Source organism: Thunnus albacares, chromosome 6, assembly GCF_914725855.1.
Source record: "Thunnus albacares chromosome 6, fThuAlb1.1, whole genome shotgun sequence".
Taxonomy (NCBI): Eukaryota; Metazoa; Chordata; class Actinopteri; order Scombriformes; family Scombridae; genus Thunnus; species Thunnus albacares.
This window is the reverse complement of record NC_058111.1, coordinates 34,781,313-34,800,607: the sequence shown is the minus strand read 5'-3', so window position 1 is coordinate 34,800,607 and position 19,295 is coordinate 34,781,313. Positions and strand designations below refer to the sequence as shown.

The window sequence follows — 19,295 nt, the reverse complement described above, 5'->3', positions numbered from 1 at the left end:
GTTAAAAATTTATATATTTGAAAGAATCCCCCAAATGTCAGTAGGTTTAATAAAAACAAAGTCAGTATTAATGTTCTGCTGTCTGTCAGTTGGTGGCTGTCAGCAGCTAAGCTGGTGAGGAGTTCAGTCAGACTACCATCAGTAAACTTACATTCTTTTTAATCTTTTAGACTGCATTTTAGGGCACTGAGGTGTTGTCGCTAGATTACATCCTAATCAGTATTATTTGACTTAAGTGATTGACATAAGATATTAATATATACATATTGCTGATATCTGTTGATGGGCGTTAGTTGTTTCATTGTTGATCCTGGTTTATATTGCACGTTATGCACTCTATGTCTTTTATTCTGAAGCGATGAGTGTGTTGTGGCCGTTGTGGCTCAGTTGAAACTTCCGGTTAGCAGCTGAATTTCATGGCAGTGCTGCTGGTGTGTAGAGGGACAGTATCCTTCTGGTTCCCATTACAATGATCAAGTCTGCCGTGCTGCTGCCTGCTGTGGTTCTCTCGACACTCCAGCAAACTGTGGATCCTGCCTGTTCGACCAGAACCTCTGCGCCTCTGCCAGTGAGTAATGCTAGCTTTATTCCATGTTTTTCCAGCCAGGAGGATGTGTTGGACGATACAGTTTGAACCGTTGGATTTGGTGTAAACATTTCGCCTAGTTTACTGCTCCTCTTTGTAAACACCAACACGGCTATGAGAAACAGTTGGTTTCACTAGTATGCATTTCTTACACAGAAAATGAGTGGAATTCGTAACACTTGTATTTTAAATTCGATGACATATTTAGACTGAGTTAATTTGGGTTGGATGCTGCGACGGAGAATCAGTGGCCGAGGCCTTGTGGAAGACAGTTCGCTGTCCGGAGGACCGTGTGTGCCGCGAAACCTTGTTTTACTAAAGGCCGCTGCTAACATAGCTATTATAGCATCACGTCGGCGTTATAGTCTCTTCTTTAAATGTTTGTTGGGGCGACTAATCACCATATTTAAAAAAAAACATTTGACAGTTGTGAGTTGGCTAACAGCTGAAGAATACCGTTAGCCAGTTAGCAGCGACCTGTTCCCGATAAGAGCACATGCAAAGAGGAATGCTTTAAGTAGCCAAAGGTATGCCACACTCCATAGTGAACACCTGTATATTTTATTGTGGCCCTGCTTATCGACAAATAATAGGTATGTGATGACACAAAGTTATGCTTTGATCCACGAGGCTCAAAGTATTTAATCAAATCAACTTGTTTTGTCAGCTGTTCCCCTCACAATACTCCCTCCCTCCAAACATTCCGTGGTGAGCAGTGTAACGGTACGGAGACGGTGTTTAACTAGATTTTAACTTTTAACTAGTTGGCAACATTTTATTTATCTCTCATATGAATCTTTGGACAGTCCCTGGCCAGCATTGAAAGAGGTCTGTCACTTCGAATGTGGACCACATCATGTTTTTGATTAAATTTTTATATATATATATATATATATATATATATATATAATAGTCGTGGCCACCAATTTCTGTCACACTGCTATCAATATTTGTGACCCTATCTTAATATCTTAATTCTAACAATGCTCCGTTGTCAGGAAGATAATGCATGAGAATGGAAATTGAGTTTCCACATGTCTTCCTCTTCCTCGCAATTTAGAAGTCGGTCTTGAGGTCAGGTTTTTGTGAAGGAATATTTTGAAGGATGGCGTTTAGAGCCCGACTGACACTGGATTTTTGAGGCTGATAGCAATGTAGGTATTTGGGAAAATATATTGAGGTTGTTTTTTATTAACATGAACACATAACGCATAATATACATATTTAATAATAATTGTGTATTTTAGATATGTAGTGAGAAGAAATTTTACTTTTGCAAAATAAACTTGTCATTGCCCCCTGGTGGACAAACTATTTAATAGTGACATTTTCTAAATAAACAAAATATATCTCTGACATTTCTGGGCTGCGATACTTAATATCTTACATGTACATTGCCAGACATATATGAATGATTTATCTGGCAAATTGTGTTCCACGCACAGTGCATATTTCAGGATATTGTCTTTCCTGAATTTGAAGGGGAAATTCTGTCAAGCTGTGTAAAATTTGGTTGGAGTTTATCTGAAGCAATGACTGTAATAAAAGCCTACTTCCTTGTTCTCAAGTTTTTTCCTCTTTTTCAGCAAGGGTATAAAATTCTCACATAATTTAACACTATACTGTATGCACTACTCGCCACTCTGTCCTCTGTCAGTGTCTACACAGGATCCGTTAAGGTGCAGAATTTTGTGTAGGTCACAAAGCGTTTTGTCAGTGCTCAGAGCCCAACACACAATCACTGTAGTTTTGCACGTAAAACAGATGAAAATAGACTTGACGTGTAAAAATATGCTTCGGGTCTCAGTTATGCGTGTATGGCGTGAGTGAAACAAGAGCCGTCATGTAGCCTGTGTAGACAGCTGTATCGATTGAAATAGAAGCAAATCTGTTATGTCAGATGCGCGCGAGACGGACAATGAAAAACATGGCTGAAACACCTCCTGTATAGTTGCGCCTTTATGCATCAGCTTCAACACTTCCCTGTGATGTTTGCTGCTTGGGTTGGACTCAGGATCTAGGTGGATACCCAACAGTGTTATCCTGAGGGGCTGCAGGGTTGTGGTAGCAAGCAAAGTGAGACACTTGTAAAAGTTGACTTTAACCACTAAATTAAGTGCTCCTTGTTAATGTGCAGCTCATCAGAAAAACACAATGATTGTTGAAATGTTTTTAATGGAATAGTTTGGTTTCTTCATAATATTGTTTTATTATATTTCCTACCTGCTTAGACGTGCACAGGCTCATAGATGCAGTTTGAAGGTGAGGTGCTCTTGGTGTAGTTAAGCTTGTTCACTACATCTATGGCATCAAATAGTTCCTCTCAAAGGATGAATACACCATCTGTTAGTAACAAAATTTTCCTACATGTTCAAATGTATGTATAATAATGCTAATTTTACTATTAAAAATTAAATGAGATTTTATCAAACTTAGGAGAAACTCAAGGGAATTTGTTGCCCTGAGTTGGGCCTCTCAGGCAGAACTTCCTCTCAGGCTGTGTGCAGATTTCTCCTAAACTGAGTCATTTGATTGGTGGAGCTTGCTGGGAGTGGCACACAGCCTGAGAGGACATGCTGCTTGAGAAGCCTTCCTAAAGGCAAGAAAGACCTGTAACTATGTCCCACTGAAATGATGGAATAATGTAGATTGTATGATTGTGAATTTACGTGTGATGGCATGTTTACAAATGTGTACAAAATGTTAAGCCCTTGGTGTTGGAGAAGGTAGAATTCCCCTCTGTTGAGAGGAGCTTTTACTTGATCCAATACATGTACTATACATGAATTGGCTCAATGACAGAGCAACATATGTTCAGCCTGCTTGCAGTGCAGAAGAAGGGTTATTAGAAGGGTATCCAGGAATTTGTCTGTGAGAAATAACTGAAATGCTGAGACACCAAGTTATCCCTTTAATCATTTGTATTCTATCTTCTGCTTCCTGTCCTATGATTTCTATTTTGCTTTAGTGGCTGGTAACACCCTGACATACACTTTTTAATTGTACGGTGTAACCGCCTGTGTTTACTGTGCTCATGATGATAAACTTCTTGAATTGAGTTGCATGCAGAAATTTGGGCATGCCTTGACAAATAACATATTTTGGTGATTTTTTTTTTTTAATTGAAAAGATGTAAACACATCCTCTCTATGATATGGGAAAAACCACAATATTTTCTGCAAACATTAATGCATAGTTACTTTTTATGTCATAAATTAAACAAAAATAAAAAAAAATTAAAACATTGTGGCATGTGCAAAAGTTTGGGCACCCTAAGAGTTCTGAAGTCTCAGATTCTTTTTACATGGGGCTCTTCTCATTTCTCTATTTTGCGCCTCCTCGTCTCCTCTCTCCTCCGTCTCTTCTCTCCTCCGTCTCCTCTCTCTCTTCTGTCCTCCTGTGCCTGTGACCAGGAAGTCGATCTCAGCGCGCCATTTTTAAGGATGTCTCAATTCCTAAAATGCATCTCGAGGAGAGAGGAGGCGCTATGAGTGAGGATGCACAGGTATATCCTTTGCGGAACTCTTTTCGGCACCCTCATGCCGTGACGTATAAAAGAGGTGTGACACACACCTGGAATATACAACCATTTGGTGTGTGTGTGTGTGTGTGTGTGTGTGTGGGTTGATGCTTTTTTGTCTGAAATGATAGGTTAATAGACTGTTCTTCAGATGGGGTGGTGTGTTAAGCTCTGCCTGGTCTTTCTGTGAATAAAATGACTTGGTTTCAGTTCATTTCCAGTATGTATAATATAAACTAGAAGTCGACCGATAGTGGATTTTTAAAGGCTGATATAATAACGATATTTTAGAGTCGTTCGATATCGCCCCCTGGGAAAATATTTGACACTGTTGGGAATGAACAATCTTTGACTTTATTAGAAACTGGATAACTGTTCTGAGTCAAAGTAATAAATACTTCAAACCTGCTCATCCTCTCAAAGTCAGGGCACAGCCACAACCAGCTGTAGGGATGGTATGTTAGGATTTTATCTTTACTTACTCTTGTTGGCCTGGTTCTTTATCAATTTTTTTTTTTATTACCATTTTCAAAGAATAAATTGAGTAATTGAATTTATTATTAGGATAGCCCCTTGAGATGTAGCATCTCATTTTCAAGGAGGTCATGAAAACACAAAATACAAAATATGGCACGTAGGCTACATACAAACAAACATACATAAAAGACATTGTTACATAACAAACATACACTACAAATACATAGATACAGACAGCTCACTCACCATCTCCCACCCACACCCCCAACCCTCAGCAGTTACAAGAAATGACCTGTAAAATCAGATCAGTTTCATCAGTACTGAGAGCACTTGAAACAATTTATCTTCTATCTGTAAATACAAATTAGAAGCATGAACAGGTTGTTTTAAGATGACAGAATAAAGAAGACCTGAAGCAGCAGAAAAAGTTAATAGATCTAAGAGAAAGAGAGAGATCATTCCAGTCGGCTGGAGCTTTGTATTGAAAAGACCCGATGACCATATGTCAGAGTGAATATGGAGATCTATATGGAATGTGTTTCAAATAGGAAGGACAATTAGGGTAAACACATTTAAAGATGAACTGAACCCTCTGAAAGTGCATTCCAGCTTTAGGCTGCAGCCAATTAAGTGATTCATACATAAAGCAATATATGCTATAGCTAGCTATATGGGCACCTCAAAATAAATCTACATAGAGTTATATACTACATTTAGGGGTCTAAGATTAGTATCAGGTGTGCAGATAGACGATGTCAGCATAATCAATTATAGGTAAAATTAACTGAGAGATTATTCTTTTTCTGACATGAAATGAAACTCAATTAATTGAGTGATAGAGTGAGCTTAGACAATACAATTAATGTGGGGCTTAAAGCAGAGTTCAGGGTCATTCCAAAGTCCAAGATATTTGAAAGAATCAAGAGGGGAGATCCATCATCAAAATTAATATGAAAGTCAAAGGGATATGAACGTCTGTGTCGCGTGCCAAACACCATGCTGCAGGACTTCTTCTTATTCAATATGAGTCTGTTATCATGAAGCCATTATTTAACCAAATTAAAATTGTAAAGAGTTCTGGATCTGTAATATATCAGAGTTAGAAGTGTAAATAACAGTATCATCAGCATATAAATGAACAAGACAATTTGAGCATATTTGGGGTAAATCATTAATAAAGATAGAGAAAGAAGTGGTCCCAGAGTGGAGCGTTGTGGAACACCCTTATCACTGGTTAAATAATTGGACTGAGAACCTTGAAAGACAACACACTGACATCTATTATGAAGATAGGCATTAAACCAGAGGAGAGCATTTTGAGATAAACCAACAGAATGGATTGTATTTTGGTCATTCAGAACAGGATTAGAATTGAGTTATATTTTAAATACACCAAAATACTGTTTCTAGAGCAGAAACAACAGTAATGTTTACAACAACAAAGTCACTATATAACCTCAATGATATCTCACTGGAAACAAATCTTACATGTAAGTAAAATAAATAATATTCATGAAATCAAAATACCGAATGACTTTTAGAAAGAATGAAGAGCACAGGCATCAGTCACAATCACTCCTTTCCTGTCCTCTGTCCTTCTTCCTCTGCTGCTGATGTGATTCACTGCTTGCAGGTACCGCTGGTAGAGAGGAGGGGCTGGTTTGTCTCAGCCTGTGGCTAAGTTTACAGGAATTTGCCAAATTTTAAGATATGTAGCATAGTTAAACAGACTACATACAGAAAGCTTTTGTTTTAGCTTGTTCGTAACAATTCGCTATTAGCTTAACTAGTGCACTTAAGTTGCGTAAAATATACCAGGAGACTGCAGACAAAGCAGGTGGAAATATCACTTTTCTACATGTTTATGCTTGTTAAACAGGTGGTTTGATAAAGTACTTATTAGCTTTTTACTCGCAGAGGTTTTATTGCACCTGGTTCACTTCACTGTGTCCACCTGCAACCCTGCTCTGCTGTTCACTCCATATGTGTGTGTCTACTGCAAACTTAAAGTTTAGCTGTAAACTCGGGGTGTGTATGTACATGGGCCTGGTGCAAATTTGGCCATAAATCAATGACAGTTTGTCCACACATCACCAAACTTGGTGGATACTTTTAGTTAAGCTGTTGAGGCTTTCTGCTTCTAATGGTCTGTGTTGGCTTGAACCCCATATTTGCCACTTGCGGCTATATTTAATACTTGCAGTTAGTTGTTAGTAGATCTGTATACCTACTCTCACTTAGTCATGAAGAAAAATGTATAAAATGCATCTAAAATTCCATAAAAGCATTTCCTAAGATGCAAAATATCAGTGCTCATTTATTCAAAGTGTTGTTTATTAAGCCTTCATTTCAAGCCTTCATTGTAAGAGCATGGAACATCTGGCTGTCCTGCAGCAGGATATGATCCCTTTTTTAATTTACATCATGTGCAGCTGTAGGATCTGAGGGCTAACTCTGCATTTGTCTCTAAATCCAGCTGTGTATAGCTCTGTATAGTGCTGTATCTGTGACATAGACCCAGCCACACAAAGCCAGCTCTTTAAGTCTTCTGGTTGATGTGCCAGATGGCTCCTCGTGTGCTGCTACATTACCAGGTTGTATGTTGTTGTTTCCTTCATTTGCATCGGTCATACTGATGGTGAAGAAAAGAAGGGAAGACAATCTGTCTGCAGCCTTCCACCATCCATTATTGCAGCAAAAGAAATCGACAAACTAGACTACAGTATACACCGTTATTGAGTTTTATTGAATTTGAATAACAGAAATATTTAATGCACTAGCTAACATAACTGCCTTCTCATTAACAAAAATAACAATCCAATGGAAAACAATGTCCCCCTGCATTTACCATCAAATAAACATAAGAGAGCACTGTAGAGACAATCTAACAACCCAGTCACTACAACCTTTTGACCTGTATGTGCACATATGACAATCTAAACTTGTTCTACAGAAGTGCAAAGAACTCTTAAAGTCTGCTGAGGTAATTTCTGGGAGGAATAATCCTTATGTTCTTCAATTTTTCATTTCTCATTCACCAAACTTGGTGTGTTTCATTTTCAGAACTGGTGGCAGAAACAATAGATACACTTGTTTGACCCTGTTTGTCCTTGGACACCATGTCGCTCATGATTTGTGTTGCAGCTCAGCAGCCTTCTTATCAATTTCACTATTCAGGACTAAAAACTGCTCACGCTTTTCCTTTGCTCATCTCCTCAGTATGTTTGTATTTGGTTGTTATTACTGTTGCCATTCTGGTCCCTGCAGTATTCTCTGCTTTTTCTACAAAGTTGTCTGCATCCTTTTGGAGACAAATACACTTATACATCTGGTATAGATTTGCTCCTCTTCTTTAGCTTATCAAAGTTTTCTTCAGCATTCTTTCTCTTCAGCTCATCCCTTTCCCTTTTGCTTTTTTCCTTGTCCAGGTAAGGTCTGTACCTAGTGCGTGTAGTTGCGCAGTGGTGCAACATCTCTTTTTTAAGAGGCACTTTGGTCACCACGCCATACACTCTGACATGATCACAGACAAGTCTCTGTGCGATAATGGTGTCCTCTGCTATGTTGCATCTTTCCTACTCTTTGTTGACTAAGAACCCACATTCAACTTCTGCTTGCCCATGGGACAAGAGCAGCAACTTCTTGAAAAAACTCCAGAGCTCAGGATAAGAAGTGCTGATGTGTCACATCAACTTTGGAGCCTTGGTCTTGTGGACTGAAGGACATGAAGTTTACAGCATTGGCCTCATTGAACACGAAGGTCTCAACCATTGTGGAATCACATCAGCTGCAATTAGATGCATAAAAAAATGTAAATATTCACACTATCAGCAGCAAAACAACATACTCTGTTGTTTGTGATTGTGCTGTTATATGTCTTAAGAGACTGCAGATGAAAATGTGCTGTAAGATATCTCTGGTACAGTACATCAAATAGTAACATTTATGTTAAACACTGTACATGGTTCCAATAAATACATACATACAAACAATATTTTAATTATTTAAAAGTCAGTCAACAATTTTGTTTTAGCAGATGTTCACCAAATTGCGTGTCATTGTCAAATAATCTATACCACCCAACAAATTGCCAAGCAACAAATACAAAACATGGTGTGCCCCCTGTCTCTCAAGCTGTGACTTAACTGGCCCATGATGCCAGCAATGTAATATGTACTGTCATTTGAATTCAGAGCCAATCAAATGTCAGTACTCAGTGTGTAGCCAATCAAATCACACTAACATGAATATGCTGACCAAGTGAATACTCCCTGTCAAACTAAGGGACTTTGTGTAGGAAATGCAATGCCAATTTTTAAAGAGAATATTAACATCCACTTGTAAACAAATATCTGTGTTCTAGATAAGAATAATGGCAAAAATATAAAATTTAATTAACAGTAATAGTCTTTTCCACTCTTTTCTTATTCCTATATATGACCAACAGATATTCTGCCTGTCAACTGATTATCCTGCACATATTTCTGGATGAGGGACTTTTTCTGCAGGCACTCACCTGGCTCAGAGTACATTGTGTTTGGGTCTAAGCACATGTTTCATACTATGGAGTACTTCATAGGGCACTTATCCCAAGTCTTCTTGCTGATGCTTGAGAGGGCAATCTCAGTCTTTCTTAAACTGCAAGACACCAAGCTTGCTTACACTGCTTTTGGCCCCTGACAGTCCCTGACAAAAATAAATGGTTATCAAATCTCCAGAATTACTGCACATACTCAGCAGTTGGTTAACATTCACTCAGCTGTATATATCAAACTAAGGCTAAAACATTCCAAAATAGTCACACATCTTTGACTTGACATCAAATTGCCTAGACATTCTTCAACACAGGTCATTACTGAATTGCTCTGATGACAAAAAGCTATGAATATACTGGATGTCCTACCTTGAGGGCAGCTGCTGCACCCATACCGATGTCAGCCTCCTTTGACCCAAAGCTTCTGGTCTGGTCTGTAACATCAAGCCCCACAAGCTTGTATGGAGTAATGGCCAGGGCAGCCCGCTTGATGAAGCATCAAGAGAATTAAATTTCTTTGTCCTCTTCTTCATCCTTCTTCTTCTCCTTCATTTCCTTCTTCCTCCTTCTGCTTCCTGTAACATAATTGAAGCAAAGAGCATGAAAAGGAATAAAATAGCAGTTTGAACAAAATCACAGTTTTGCCTAAGCAGTCAAGGGTTTGCCTAAATTTGATAAGTTGCTACTGCATAGCTCACATGGCTTTCCTTGAAATGTTCCAACAAATCATCTGCTGTTGAATGGCCCATGAATTGTGATCCAAAGAAAAGGGATTGAACGTGGGTGCCAGTTTCATCAGTTGTCCAGTGTCTTACCTGCAGGTCTAGTTGTTTAGTGGTCCTGTTCATGCTCTCATCGAACATAATGACAAACAAATCTTTGTTCACTCTTGAGAAGAGCTCCTTTTAAATGTAATGAGCAAGTCCAAACAGCACAAGGTAAGCTGTCTCGTCCCTTCCACAGGTGAATGGTTTTGCACCACAATATTTGTGGTCCTCTAGCACTTCTTGAATTGAATTTGCATTTACCCATGACTGAGCATGCATGGCTTGCTCGCAGTGCTGTGTTTTTTTGTTTTTTTTTTCCTTTTTCCCCACCACAGCCCTGAAATTTGAAGCTGGATAAACATGTTCTTCTTCTAGGTTAAAATGCCACACAAGGCGTACTACTGCCACCCAGTGAGCATAGTGTACGCTACTTGTTAACATAAAAACAAATAGGTATTGGATGTTGCGGAAATGGTCATTGTTGTCGGATATAAAATACTGGCAAAATATAAAAACTGAAAAAAAAATAGACACGCTCATTCATTCTGCCCCAGATCAAATTTAATGCCTCCCCTCCTACAATTCTAGACATTTTAAGACATTTGTAGACCTTGAATAGACGTTTTAAGACTTTTTAAGGATCCGCGGGTACCCTGGAGATAGCGAGTCAGTGAGTAATGGTGGCAGTGAGGCAGTCCAACATTGATATTATTGAGAGATTAAGATTATCATAAATTGGGCAACAGATGAGGCGAGGTTAAACATCTAAAATGACTGGCCATTCATGTTGGCAGGAGAGCAAACAAGTCACCACATTATACATGAGGTTTATAATTTCAGAGACAAGCAGCATGATGAAGGAAGTACAAAAACATGCACATGAAAATCAATAGAAACACTAAATATAAAATGACACCTAACATGTCATTTGGCAAGTGACACTACACCACCATCTCATGACTAGTACAGTCCAGAACGTTCAGCTTCTCCCCACAAAACCTCTGACATTACAACAGGTATTCAATGAACATGTACCAGTGTAGCTGGTCAAAGAAAAGACAATTCACTTTTTTTCTTTTTTTCTTTTTTTTTTCTTTTTGTTGCTTTAGCTAGTAAGCAACTCTCTTCCATATACTCACACACACTCTCCGAGGACACAGAGTCCTGGATTGTGTGCTAAATATAGCATGGTTCTTAGGTGCAGATTAATATGATGTTGTTAGGAAGATATCTTTGTGAGTGCATGGCCAGGGCATGGTATCACATACACACTAATACTTGCATGCTCTCATTCTGTGGCAGAACTAGGCTAAAAGCTTCTGATAGTGTTCTCACTAGAATACTGAGCCCCCCCCCCCCCCCCCCCAAAAAAAAATTGAAATATTTTGAAGTTGAACTACACAACATGTGATACAATAGTGAGATGTACCAGCATTAGACACTTCATCAGTAGAAATAAGAAAATTGTTCGATAGAATGTTTGATAGTTTCACTTAAATGCATTAAATGCAAACTGTCATGAAAGCACATAACAAATAAAAAAAGTTCAGTTGCATGAACAAACCCCAAGCGTGCTCCTTCCCTGGCTCATAAACAGCCTATGATGTCCCTTGATAATGGAGCTTGCTTCGAGTGACACGCAAACAGCCCATCATTTAACAGGTGTGTTGTTAGGTTGCACCATCAACATGTGATACAACAGAAACCGCGTGGAGTGAGAAAATGAGTGCAGATGATGAGGAATATGTCATTGTTGTGTTAACATTAAAATTATTACCTGTGTGCCTTGATAAAGTGGTTAAATTCAAAGTAAGGTGGTTAAATTCAAAATAAGGTGGTTAAATTTAACCTTTTATCTCCTAGTCTTTAAAAATAGGTCATTAAAATGATCAATAATTACTGACATCAACTGTAATGAAACATTTTATCATAAGTTTTCGTTCATATTGCTCAGCTCAAATTGAACACATCAGCAAAACATGTGAATGAACACTGATTTATTTTTAAGTCGAAGTATAATAGTGTTAATTATACACTGTAGGCATACTTCATCTTTTTGACAAAATATGAGTATTAATATTCTGAAATACTAGAGCATTGGTTCTCAACTTAGGGGTCGCGAACGAACTTCTTGGGGTTGTCATATGGTTGTGGAGAAAAAAATAACATATTTTCGACTGGGGAATGGTTTTTTACATTACATTGCCTATACCAGTGATATAATTTGCCTTAGAATAGAATAGAATTTTTATTGATTGTGTTTATGATTGTCAAAGTATGTGCACATGAGTTCTGATTGGACACACACAAAAAAACTTTTTTATGTTGGTGCTTTTGTGCCACAGTATTGCGCTTATCCAAGCAACTGTAGGCCAACAGGAGGTGTCTCAAGATGGGTCACCTGAAAGTCTGACAGTAGCACCATCAGCAGCACTTCCAATAGAGCCCCAATCTCCCAACAAGCTTCAGAAATATCACCCTGACTTTCTGGAAAGACCAACATTTGGAAACGAAACACACCTCACATCAACAAACCCTTTGAGTTTTTTCCACCAAGGAGAGCCAAAAGACAGTGTTGAGTGGGTACACTACAATCCCTGCTAAGGCCCTGGCAGCTCCATATGAAGTGGCATATCTGGTGGCTCAGTCAAAAAAGCCTCACACTATTGCTGAAAGCCTCATCTTCCCAGCAGCCATTGTAATGACAGAAGCTATGCATGGTGAGAAAATAGCTAGCACACTTGAGACTATTCCACTGTCAAATGACACGATAGGGTGGCATATTCATGACATGGCAAATGACATTAAAAACCAGCTCATGGACAGAGTAACGAAAAGTGGAAGATTTTCGCTGCAAACTGATGAATCGACAAATGTGTCAGGTGATGCACAGCTGCTTGTATTTGTAAGATACAGCTACGAGGTAAAAATGTATGAGGATATGTTTTGCATATCACTGGAGGGAACTATGTTAACTAAGTTGGGAAAACTGTCTCAATGTGCACAGATGGAGCTGAGGCTATGCAGAAGACAAGAAAGGGACTAAAAGCCAGCGTTTTGGGAGTCCCTCTGCATGTGAAATTTTAACACTGCATTATCCACAGAGACACCCTAGCTAGCTAGAACCTTGAGACAGAACTCCAGTGTTCTCCAGATGGCAGTTAAAATGATTAATTTCATAACATCCGGGCCAGTGCAAACCAGACTGTTTGCCACATTCTGCCATGACATGCCATGGGATTGGACCATGAATCATTACTGTTTCACACAGAGGTCAGATGGGGTAAAGTATTAACCAGACTGTTTGAACTGCATGAAGAGGTCCGTATCTTCCTATGAGATTGTGGTTCTTCCCTCACTGACCATCTGACTGACTTGAGGTGGGTTACTAGCCTTGCATATTTGGCAGGCATTTTTGACAAACTGAACTGTCTAAATATGTCCCTCCCAGGCCCAAACACAAATGTCCTTGCTCTTTCTGGCGAGGTAACAGCATTTAAAAAGAACTTGGAGTGATGGGCCATGTTAGCTGAATTAAATGTGAATGTTCCCTGAACTCTGACTTTATGGACAGTTATGACATAAGTATCCAAGCAATGAAAAGAGTTAATGCCACTCACCTCAGAAACCTGCTTGACAGTTTCAACAGATACTTCCCAAAAGATGGCATGCCAGAGAGATATGACTGGATAAGCCAGCCTTTCACCACCTCCAGTGTGCAACACCTGTCGTCAGAACTGGAGGGTGCCCCCTGTTAGACCTCTCTTCTGACCGCACATTACAGACTGCTTTCGCATCATGCACACTGGAAGAATTCTGGCTGTCAGTGGCTGTGGAATACTCAGGACTATTAAAAGCTGCAATTCATGTACTTATTCCTTTTGCATCTACATATTTATGTGAAAAAGATGGGGAACAAATACAGATCATAGCTTATCAGAGTTGAACATGATCTTCATGTGGCTGTCTCCAACATAAAACTAAGAATACAGTTTTGAGAGATGGACTAACACGGACAATAAGAAAAAAATAGAAAAACGCCAAGCATTGACAAACAACATATGATATGATATGGGGCATTCAAAAACAGCATAAAGAAAATGCTTTTCTTTTAAATGTTTCTCAATCTAGGCTGCTGCTTTCGAACAGGTGTACAGACACTGGCTTGCAGAGTTGTTTACAGTAAAACAATTCAGGGTTTCCTTTTGTAGTTTGGGCAACCATTAGAATTAACAATAATAGACTATCTGATAAATTCTGGTTGGGCTGGGTGAGATTTTTATTTTTATTATCCTATTTCAGATCTTGATGTTATGGTATTTTACATATTTTGGGATCAAACTTTTGACCACATGAAGCTAAAATAACATATCAAATGTATATGTTATAAATGTAAATGTAATTTCAGTATGTTGTATAAAGCTGGTTGGGGTTGTAAAGCTGGTGGAGTGGAGAAAGGAAACACGATTTTGCAGCCATTGCTCACCTGGAACAAGATGCAGCAACATCTGATGGAAATTAGGAGTTAGGGTTTTGAAGTTAAAACATGAGGACACGCATAATTCACTCTGTGACCCATTTATTGTGATTGATCAAATGCTGTGACAAGATCCGTGTTCAGGGCCCCCTGAGCAGTGCCTTTAGAGATATGTGTCAATCCAAGTCATTTTTATGTCTTCTCTAAATCTAATCACGGCCTTACTATCTGTGTGGGCCGTATTCTCTCTCTCTCTCTCTCTCTCTCTCTCTCTCTCTCTCTCTCTCTCTCCCCCCCCCCCCCTCGCTCTCCCTCTCCCTCCCCCTCCATGTATTGTGCCTTAATTCTATTCCTGTATCATCTAGTCCTCTTGTTCTTTGTGCGCACGCACACACAGACACACACACACACAGAGCATCAGTGTGGCAAAGCTATTTGCAAGGCTAGTGCAGGCATCTTGTTTACATCAAAGCCAGACTCTTAGTCAATGGGAGACTAAGAGAGAAGCTCTGTTTATAGGCTGTGGATGGGACCTGGCACTGCCATGTGGCACAGGGCAGCCGCCAGCGACAATGAACCCCCAGTGAAGCAGGAAGGAAGGGGGGTGAGGTGAGGGAAAGAGCAGCAGGAATCGCAAAACAGATTAAAGGATTGCTACAGCTAGCTTCTCCCTCCAGACCTTCACATTTTTGGCATACCATATATCTCAGTCAGTTCTCAGAGAGTCTAACATACACCAGGCCCCCAGAATGTACGAGAATGTTATAGGAACATACCCCCTAATATAATGTGAAATTTTATGAACCTTGTGAAGCTTTGGTACAAGGTTTTTCTTTGTGTTTCCACTATATTTTCAAACCAGGATGTCTCAAATATATATGCCATAAAAAGGCAACAGTGGGACTATGATGTTGATTTGAATGCTGGAAGCATTCACAGCATATATTATTCTACATTCTTTATTATTATTATTGTTCATCAGACCACTTTTTTGCAACTTAACTCCTTCCACATTATTCATTGTAGAAACTTCATTCAAACATCAAAGAATTCAACTCAATTAGGACGTGTATTATTTTCTCATTTCTGGCAGTTTTGCTCCATTCAAATGAATGGACAGAATGTTCAAAATTGACACATTTTGATGAAACTTCATTCAAGCTTTAAACGGGTCACAACACTTGGGACTTTCTCACATTAATTCAACATTTTCATGTCATTCATACTTTTTACACAGTTGCAGTTCAAGTTTCATTACATTTTCAATCCTTCTCAGATTTTCTTCTCAGCTTCCACTCCAAGAGGACAATTTATGCATCAAAATGTAGACGAATTTGTCCCCTCTCATCCAATGTTACTTCCACTGAAATGGGACTCATGGTTTTTGAATAAATTGCATGATAGCACAGAGTGTGCTGTCTAACAGTCCCATATCATGCATCAGTTTCACCAGTAAAGTCTCAGGTTGCTCAAACTGATTTTTTTCCCCTTACCTTAACCTGAACCCAACCTTAGGCCTAACATCAACCAGTAGTCCTCTGCATGCAATGCTTGATCTCATCCAAACCCTATACAAAAGGGTTCAGTATGCTTTAAGCAATTCAGTCCATACGAAGTGTTGCCCAAACATGCTTAAAGGTAAAAGCATTTATACCTTTTTCCAAATGGTACTGGAAGGTGCAGTCATAGAGCGGGACCGGATACAATTAATCACACAAATGGAGATAAATGTTTTCTGAATTGCATGAACTGTGATTTTTTTATTTTTCTGTAGTCTAGTTTCATGTTTTTTTTTCCCTGAACTGTTTGGAAGTGTGTTTTTTCCCTATTTCTGCCACGCCCTATTCTGGTCCGTCCTTTGGTTTCTAATCGTTGAGTCCAGCTCCCTCTGAATGGCTTCCTCTCTCAAAATACTAATTAGGGGCCTGGCCAGACCAAATGTTTGCTATAATTTGTCTAAGAAACATTTTTCTCCTTCTCCTTTTTGACTTTTTGAATGGATATCTGTGGGGCTGGATATTTCTGTGGACCTAGTATCTAGTAGCTGTTAGTGGTCCCCTCACATTGATTGAGCTACTGCAGAATGAAAATCAGCAGAACTCTGGGTCCCAGCTTAGGACCACTGATGTAATTGTAGAATTATATCATGTTTGTGTTTCTATCCCTTGCTAACACACTGCCTATCTTCTCTCTCTCTAGGTGCTGATGACTGTGAAGTAACTATGCATGTTCCCTGGGGGATTTCGGCTCTAATTTCCACCTGGTGACAGGTACTTGGACATTTAATTTCTGTCACCATCTGGCTATTCCAGTCCCTTAAAACCCTTTGATACAGTCAGCCATGCTGGATGCAGCTGAATAACGAGTAGCATTGGGGGGGGAAAACTCCAGTTTTTCTTAACTCCCATCAAAGGACTGCCATGTTTGTCTTAGAATGAGAAACTGAGCAGCGAAGAAGTGAAAATAAAGTAAGACTGAAAGGGCCAAAGTGCTTGTGTTGGTGACAGAAAAGAAGAGCCATCCTATCAGTAGGTTGGCAGTACCTGAGGCAGCTAGGCCCTGAGGATGACCAGCCTGTTCAGGCGCAGCAGCAGCAATGGAGGTTCCAGAAGCAGCGGAAGTGGTGGTGGGGGTGGCAGTGGACAGGGGCAGCTCAACAACAGCAGGCCCAACAGGCAGGTCCGCCGCCTGGAGTTCAACCAGGCTATGGAGGACTTCAAGACCATGTTCCCCTCTATGGACTATGAAGTAATTGAGTGTGTGCTGCGCTCCAACAACGGAGCTGTGGACGCCACCATCGACCAACTGCTCCAGATGAGCATTGATGGACAGGGCTCAGATGACAGCTCGGACTCAGATGACAGCATCCCACCGGAGGTCAGTGGAAAGGGTTTAAGGTCATCAACACCACCGGGGATTGTAATGCAAACCCAGCCTGATGTGTTTTCAGCACTGAAAATGCAGCAGTGGGTTACCAGTGGGGTTAGACAGATTAAGATTTCAAGATGATTGGGGGGGGGGGGGGGGGGGGGTGTTAAAATGAATAATCCTCCACAAGCTTATTTTTGCTCAGAATTAATTCTGTGTTGGCTCATAGTATATAATCACAGGCCCCAACAATCCGGGGTATAAATAAATGTAAAGTAAAACCGCAAATGCAGTAGTTGTACAGTAACTTTAATGACTCTTGGCCAGGTAAACCAGAAGTTGCTGTATGCTATGCTGTGAACTAATGATGAATTTTCAGGTTTTCTGCAGATGACGACAGACTGGTGCTATTTTTTGGTGTTTCAAAGTCTTTTATTCATGAAAATAAATCAGAACCACAGTGGGCCTATATGGGTTATGGAGCCTATTAGGCTATTTCTTGCAACTAAACAAATAGCCTAAAGAAATAGACCAGAGGGCCGCCCACCCCCTTGGCAAATTGCTCCCACATTCACACAGGGATTCATGACCTGCTAGAGGTGCTGCTGACCAGAGCACTTATTGACTTTATCCCAACCTGAACATGAAACCATAATATATTGTCCACTGGCCTCACTGCATCTCCCATCCCAAACACACACAGAGAAAGCTCAGGCTCCATAGTGAGGACATCATTTTTCTTTACAGCAGGAATGTGTCTGAATTTTATAAATAGTCAAATGCTTGGCAGTGGAAATTGACTTATTTAGAATAGGAGAGGATGCTTAGTGTAAAAAATTCAATGACACAAAGGATCGTACTCCTGAATGGAGTGCTGCAGAACTGTAACATTCAGGCTTGTACCAAAATAAATCAGATCACAGGGAGGTCTAAATTTAGCATATTATATTTGACGATGGCCTAAACCTCAGATAAATTACTCTAATTGGAATCAAAGTGGAATTCTTGCAATATTACAAGTGCATGAGGGTGAGGCAGGTTTAAGACTTTGAATGAAACAACACTTGTGTAATGCTGTCTGTTTGTTTCTAGATTCTAGAGCGGACACTCGAACCTGATAGTTCAGATGAGGAACCGCCTCCAGTCTACTCTCCGCCAACATATGATATGCACATTTATGACAGGAAATACCCAGAAGCCCCACCAACACCCCCACCAAGGTAAGGAAGAAGGACTGGACTCTTGCATGCAAGAAGCTGAAGCTTTGATTATGTAATTATCAGATTAAGAGCTACTTTTTGAAATATTTCTTTTACTATAAATTTTGCCATTTTGATTCAACAGAATCTGTGTGCCTTTGATTATTAAATGGACAGAGGGTTTGTAGTTGAAAAAAGGTAATCTGGCCCTCCTACCAGTGCCTCGAGGTGTAATGTTTGATAGAGTTGCATCTGGTTAAGGCCATTACCAATACTCCTGACTATCTTTGGTATTTTTGACACTTTCTACCCTAAACCATTACTTGGTTCATAGATTGGCTACAAAAGAGTGTAGACAATACAGGACAGTCAAAAAATGGGGGCCAGATTACCTATCAGCCCATTTTATTCATATGATACTTTTGTTCCTGAAAGGAGCCCATTTACCTTCAAGGTCTTATCAGGCATTGGTTCACTCATTAGATCCTTTTTAGTCTAAATGAAATATGGGACACAAATGGACATTTCCTCTTTCTGGCCCTCCCGTTTGTATTTGTAAGTGGGCAATTTAAAGGATATTAATAATTCAAAGTAGTTTCAAGCAGCTGAGATGATAATGGACTTAATACAGTTGATAATGTGTCCTGTTACTCCACCTGCTGTCATAGATTTGAAGCCCAGCCACCTCCGGGTCACCAGCAGGTCAGAAGCTACCGGAACTGGAACCCTCCTTTGCTTGGAAATCTCCCAGATGATTTTCTGCGGATCCTCCCACAGCAGTTAGATAGTATTAAGGTAAAATCATGAATTGGTAATACCCACAGTTGTTGCTACATTAAAGTCTGTGTGAAGTTTGTCACGCCACAG

At 39.7% G+C, this 19,295-nt stretch overlaps 1 protein-coding gene across 1 annotated transcript in view; it reads left to right on the top strand.

Moving 5' to 3' along the window:
* The first annotated feature begins 378 nt into the window (after positions 1–378).
* cuedc1b (CUE domain containing 1b) overlaps positions 379–19,295 on the top strand; it is a 29,345-nt gene continuing 10,428 nt past the window's right edge. The window contains exons 1-4 of the mRNA XM_044353663.1: positions 379–568; positions 16,561–17,238; positions 18,322–18,449; positions 19,097–19,223. Of these exons, the coding sequence (XP_044209598.1) occupies positions 16,927–17,238; positions 18,322–18,449; positions 19,097–19,223 (567 nt within the window). The 5' untranslated portion in view covers positions 379–568; positions 16,561–16,926. The remainder of the gene's footprint in view (positions 569–16,560; positions 17,239–18,321; positions 18,450–19,096; positions 19,224–19,295) is intronic.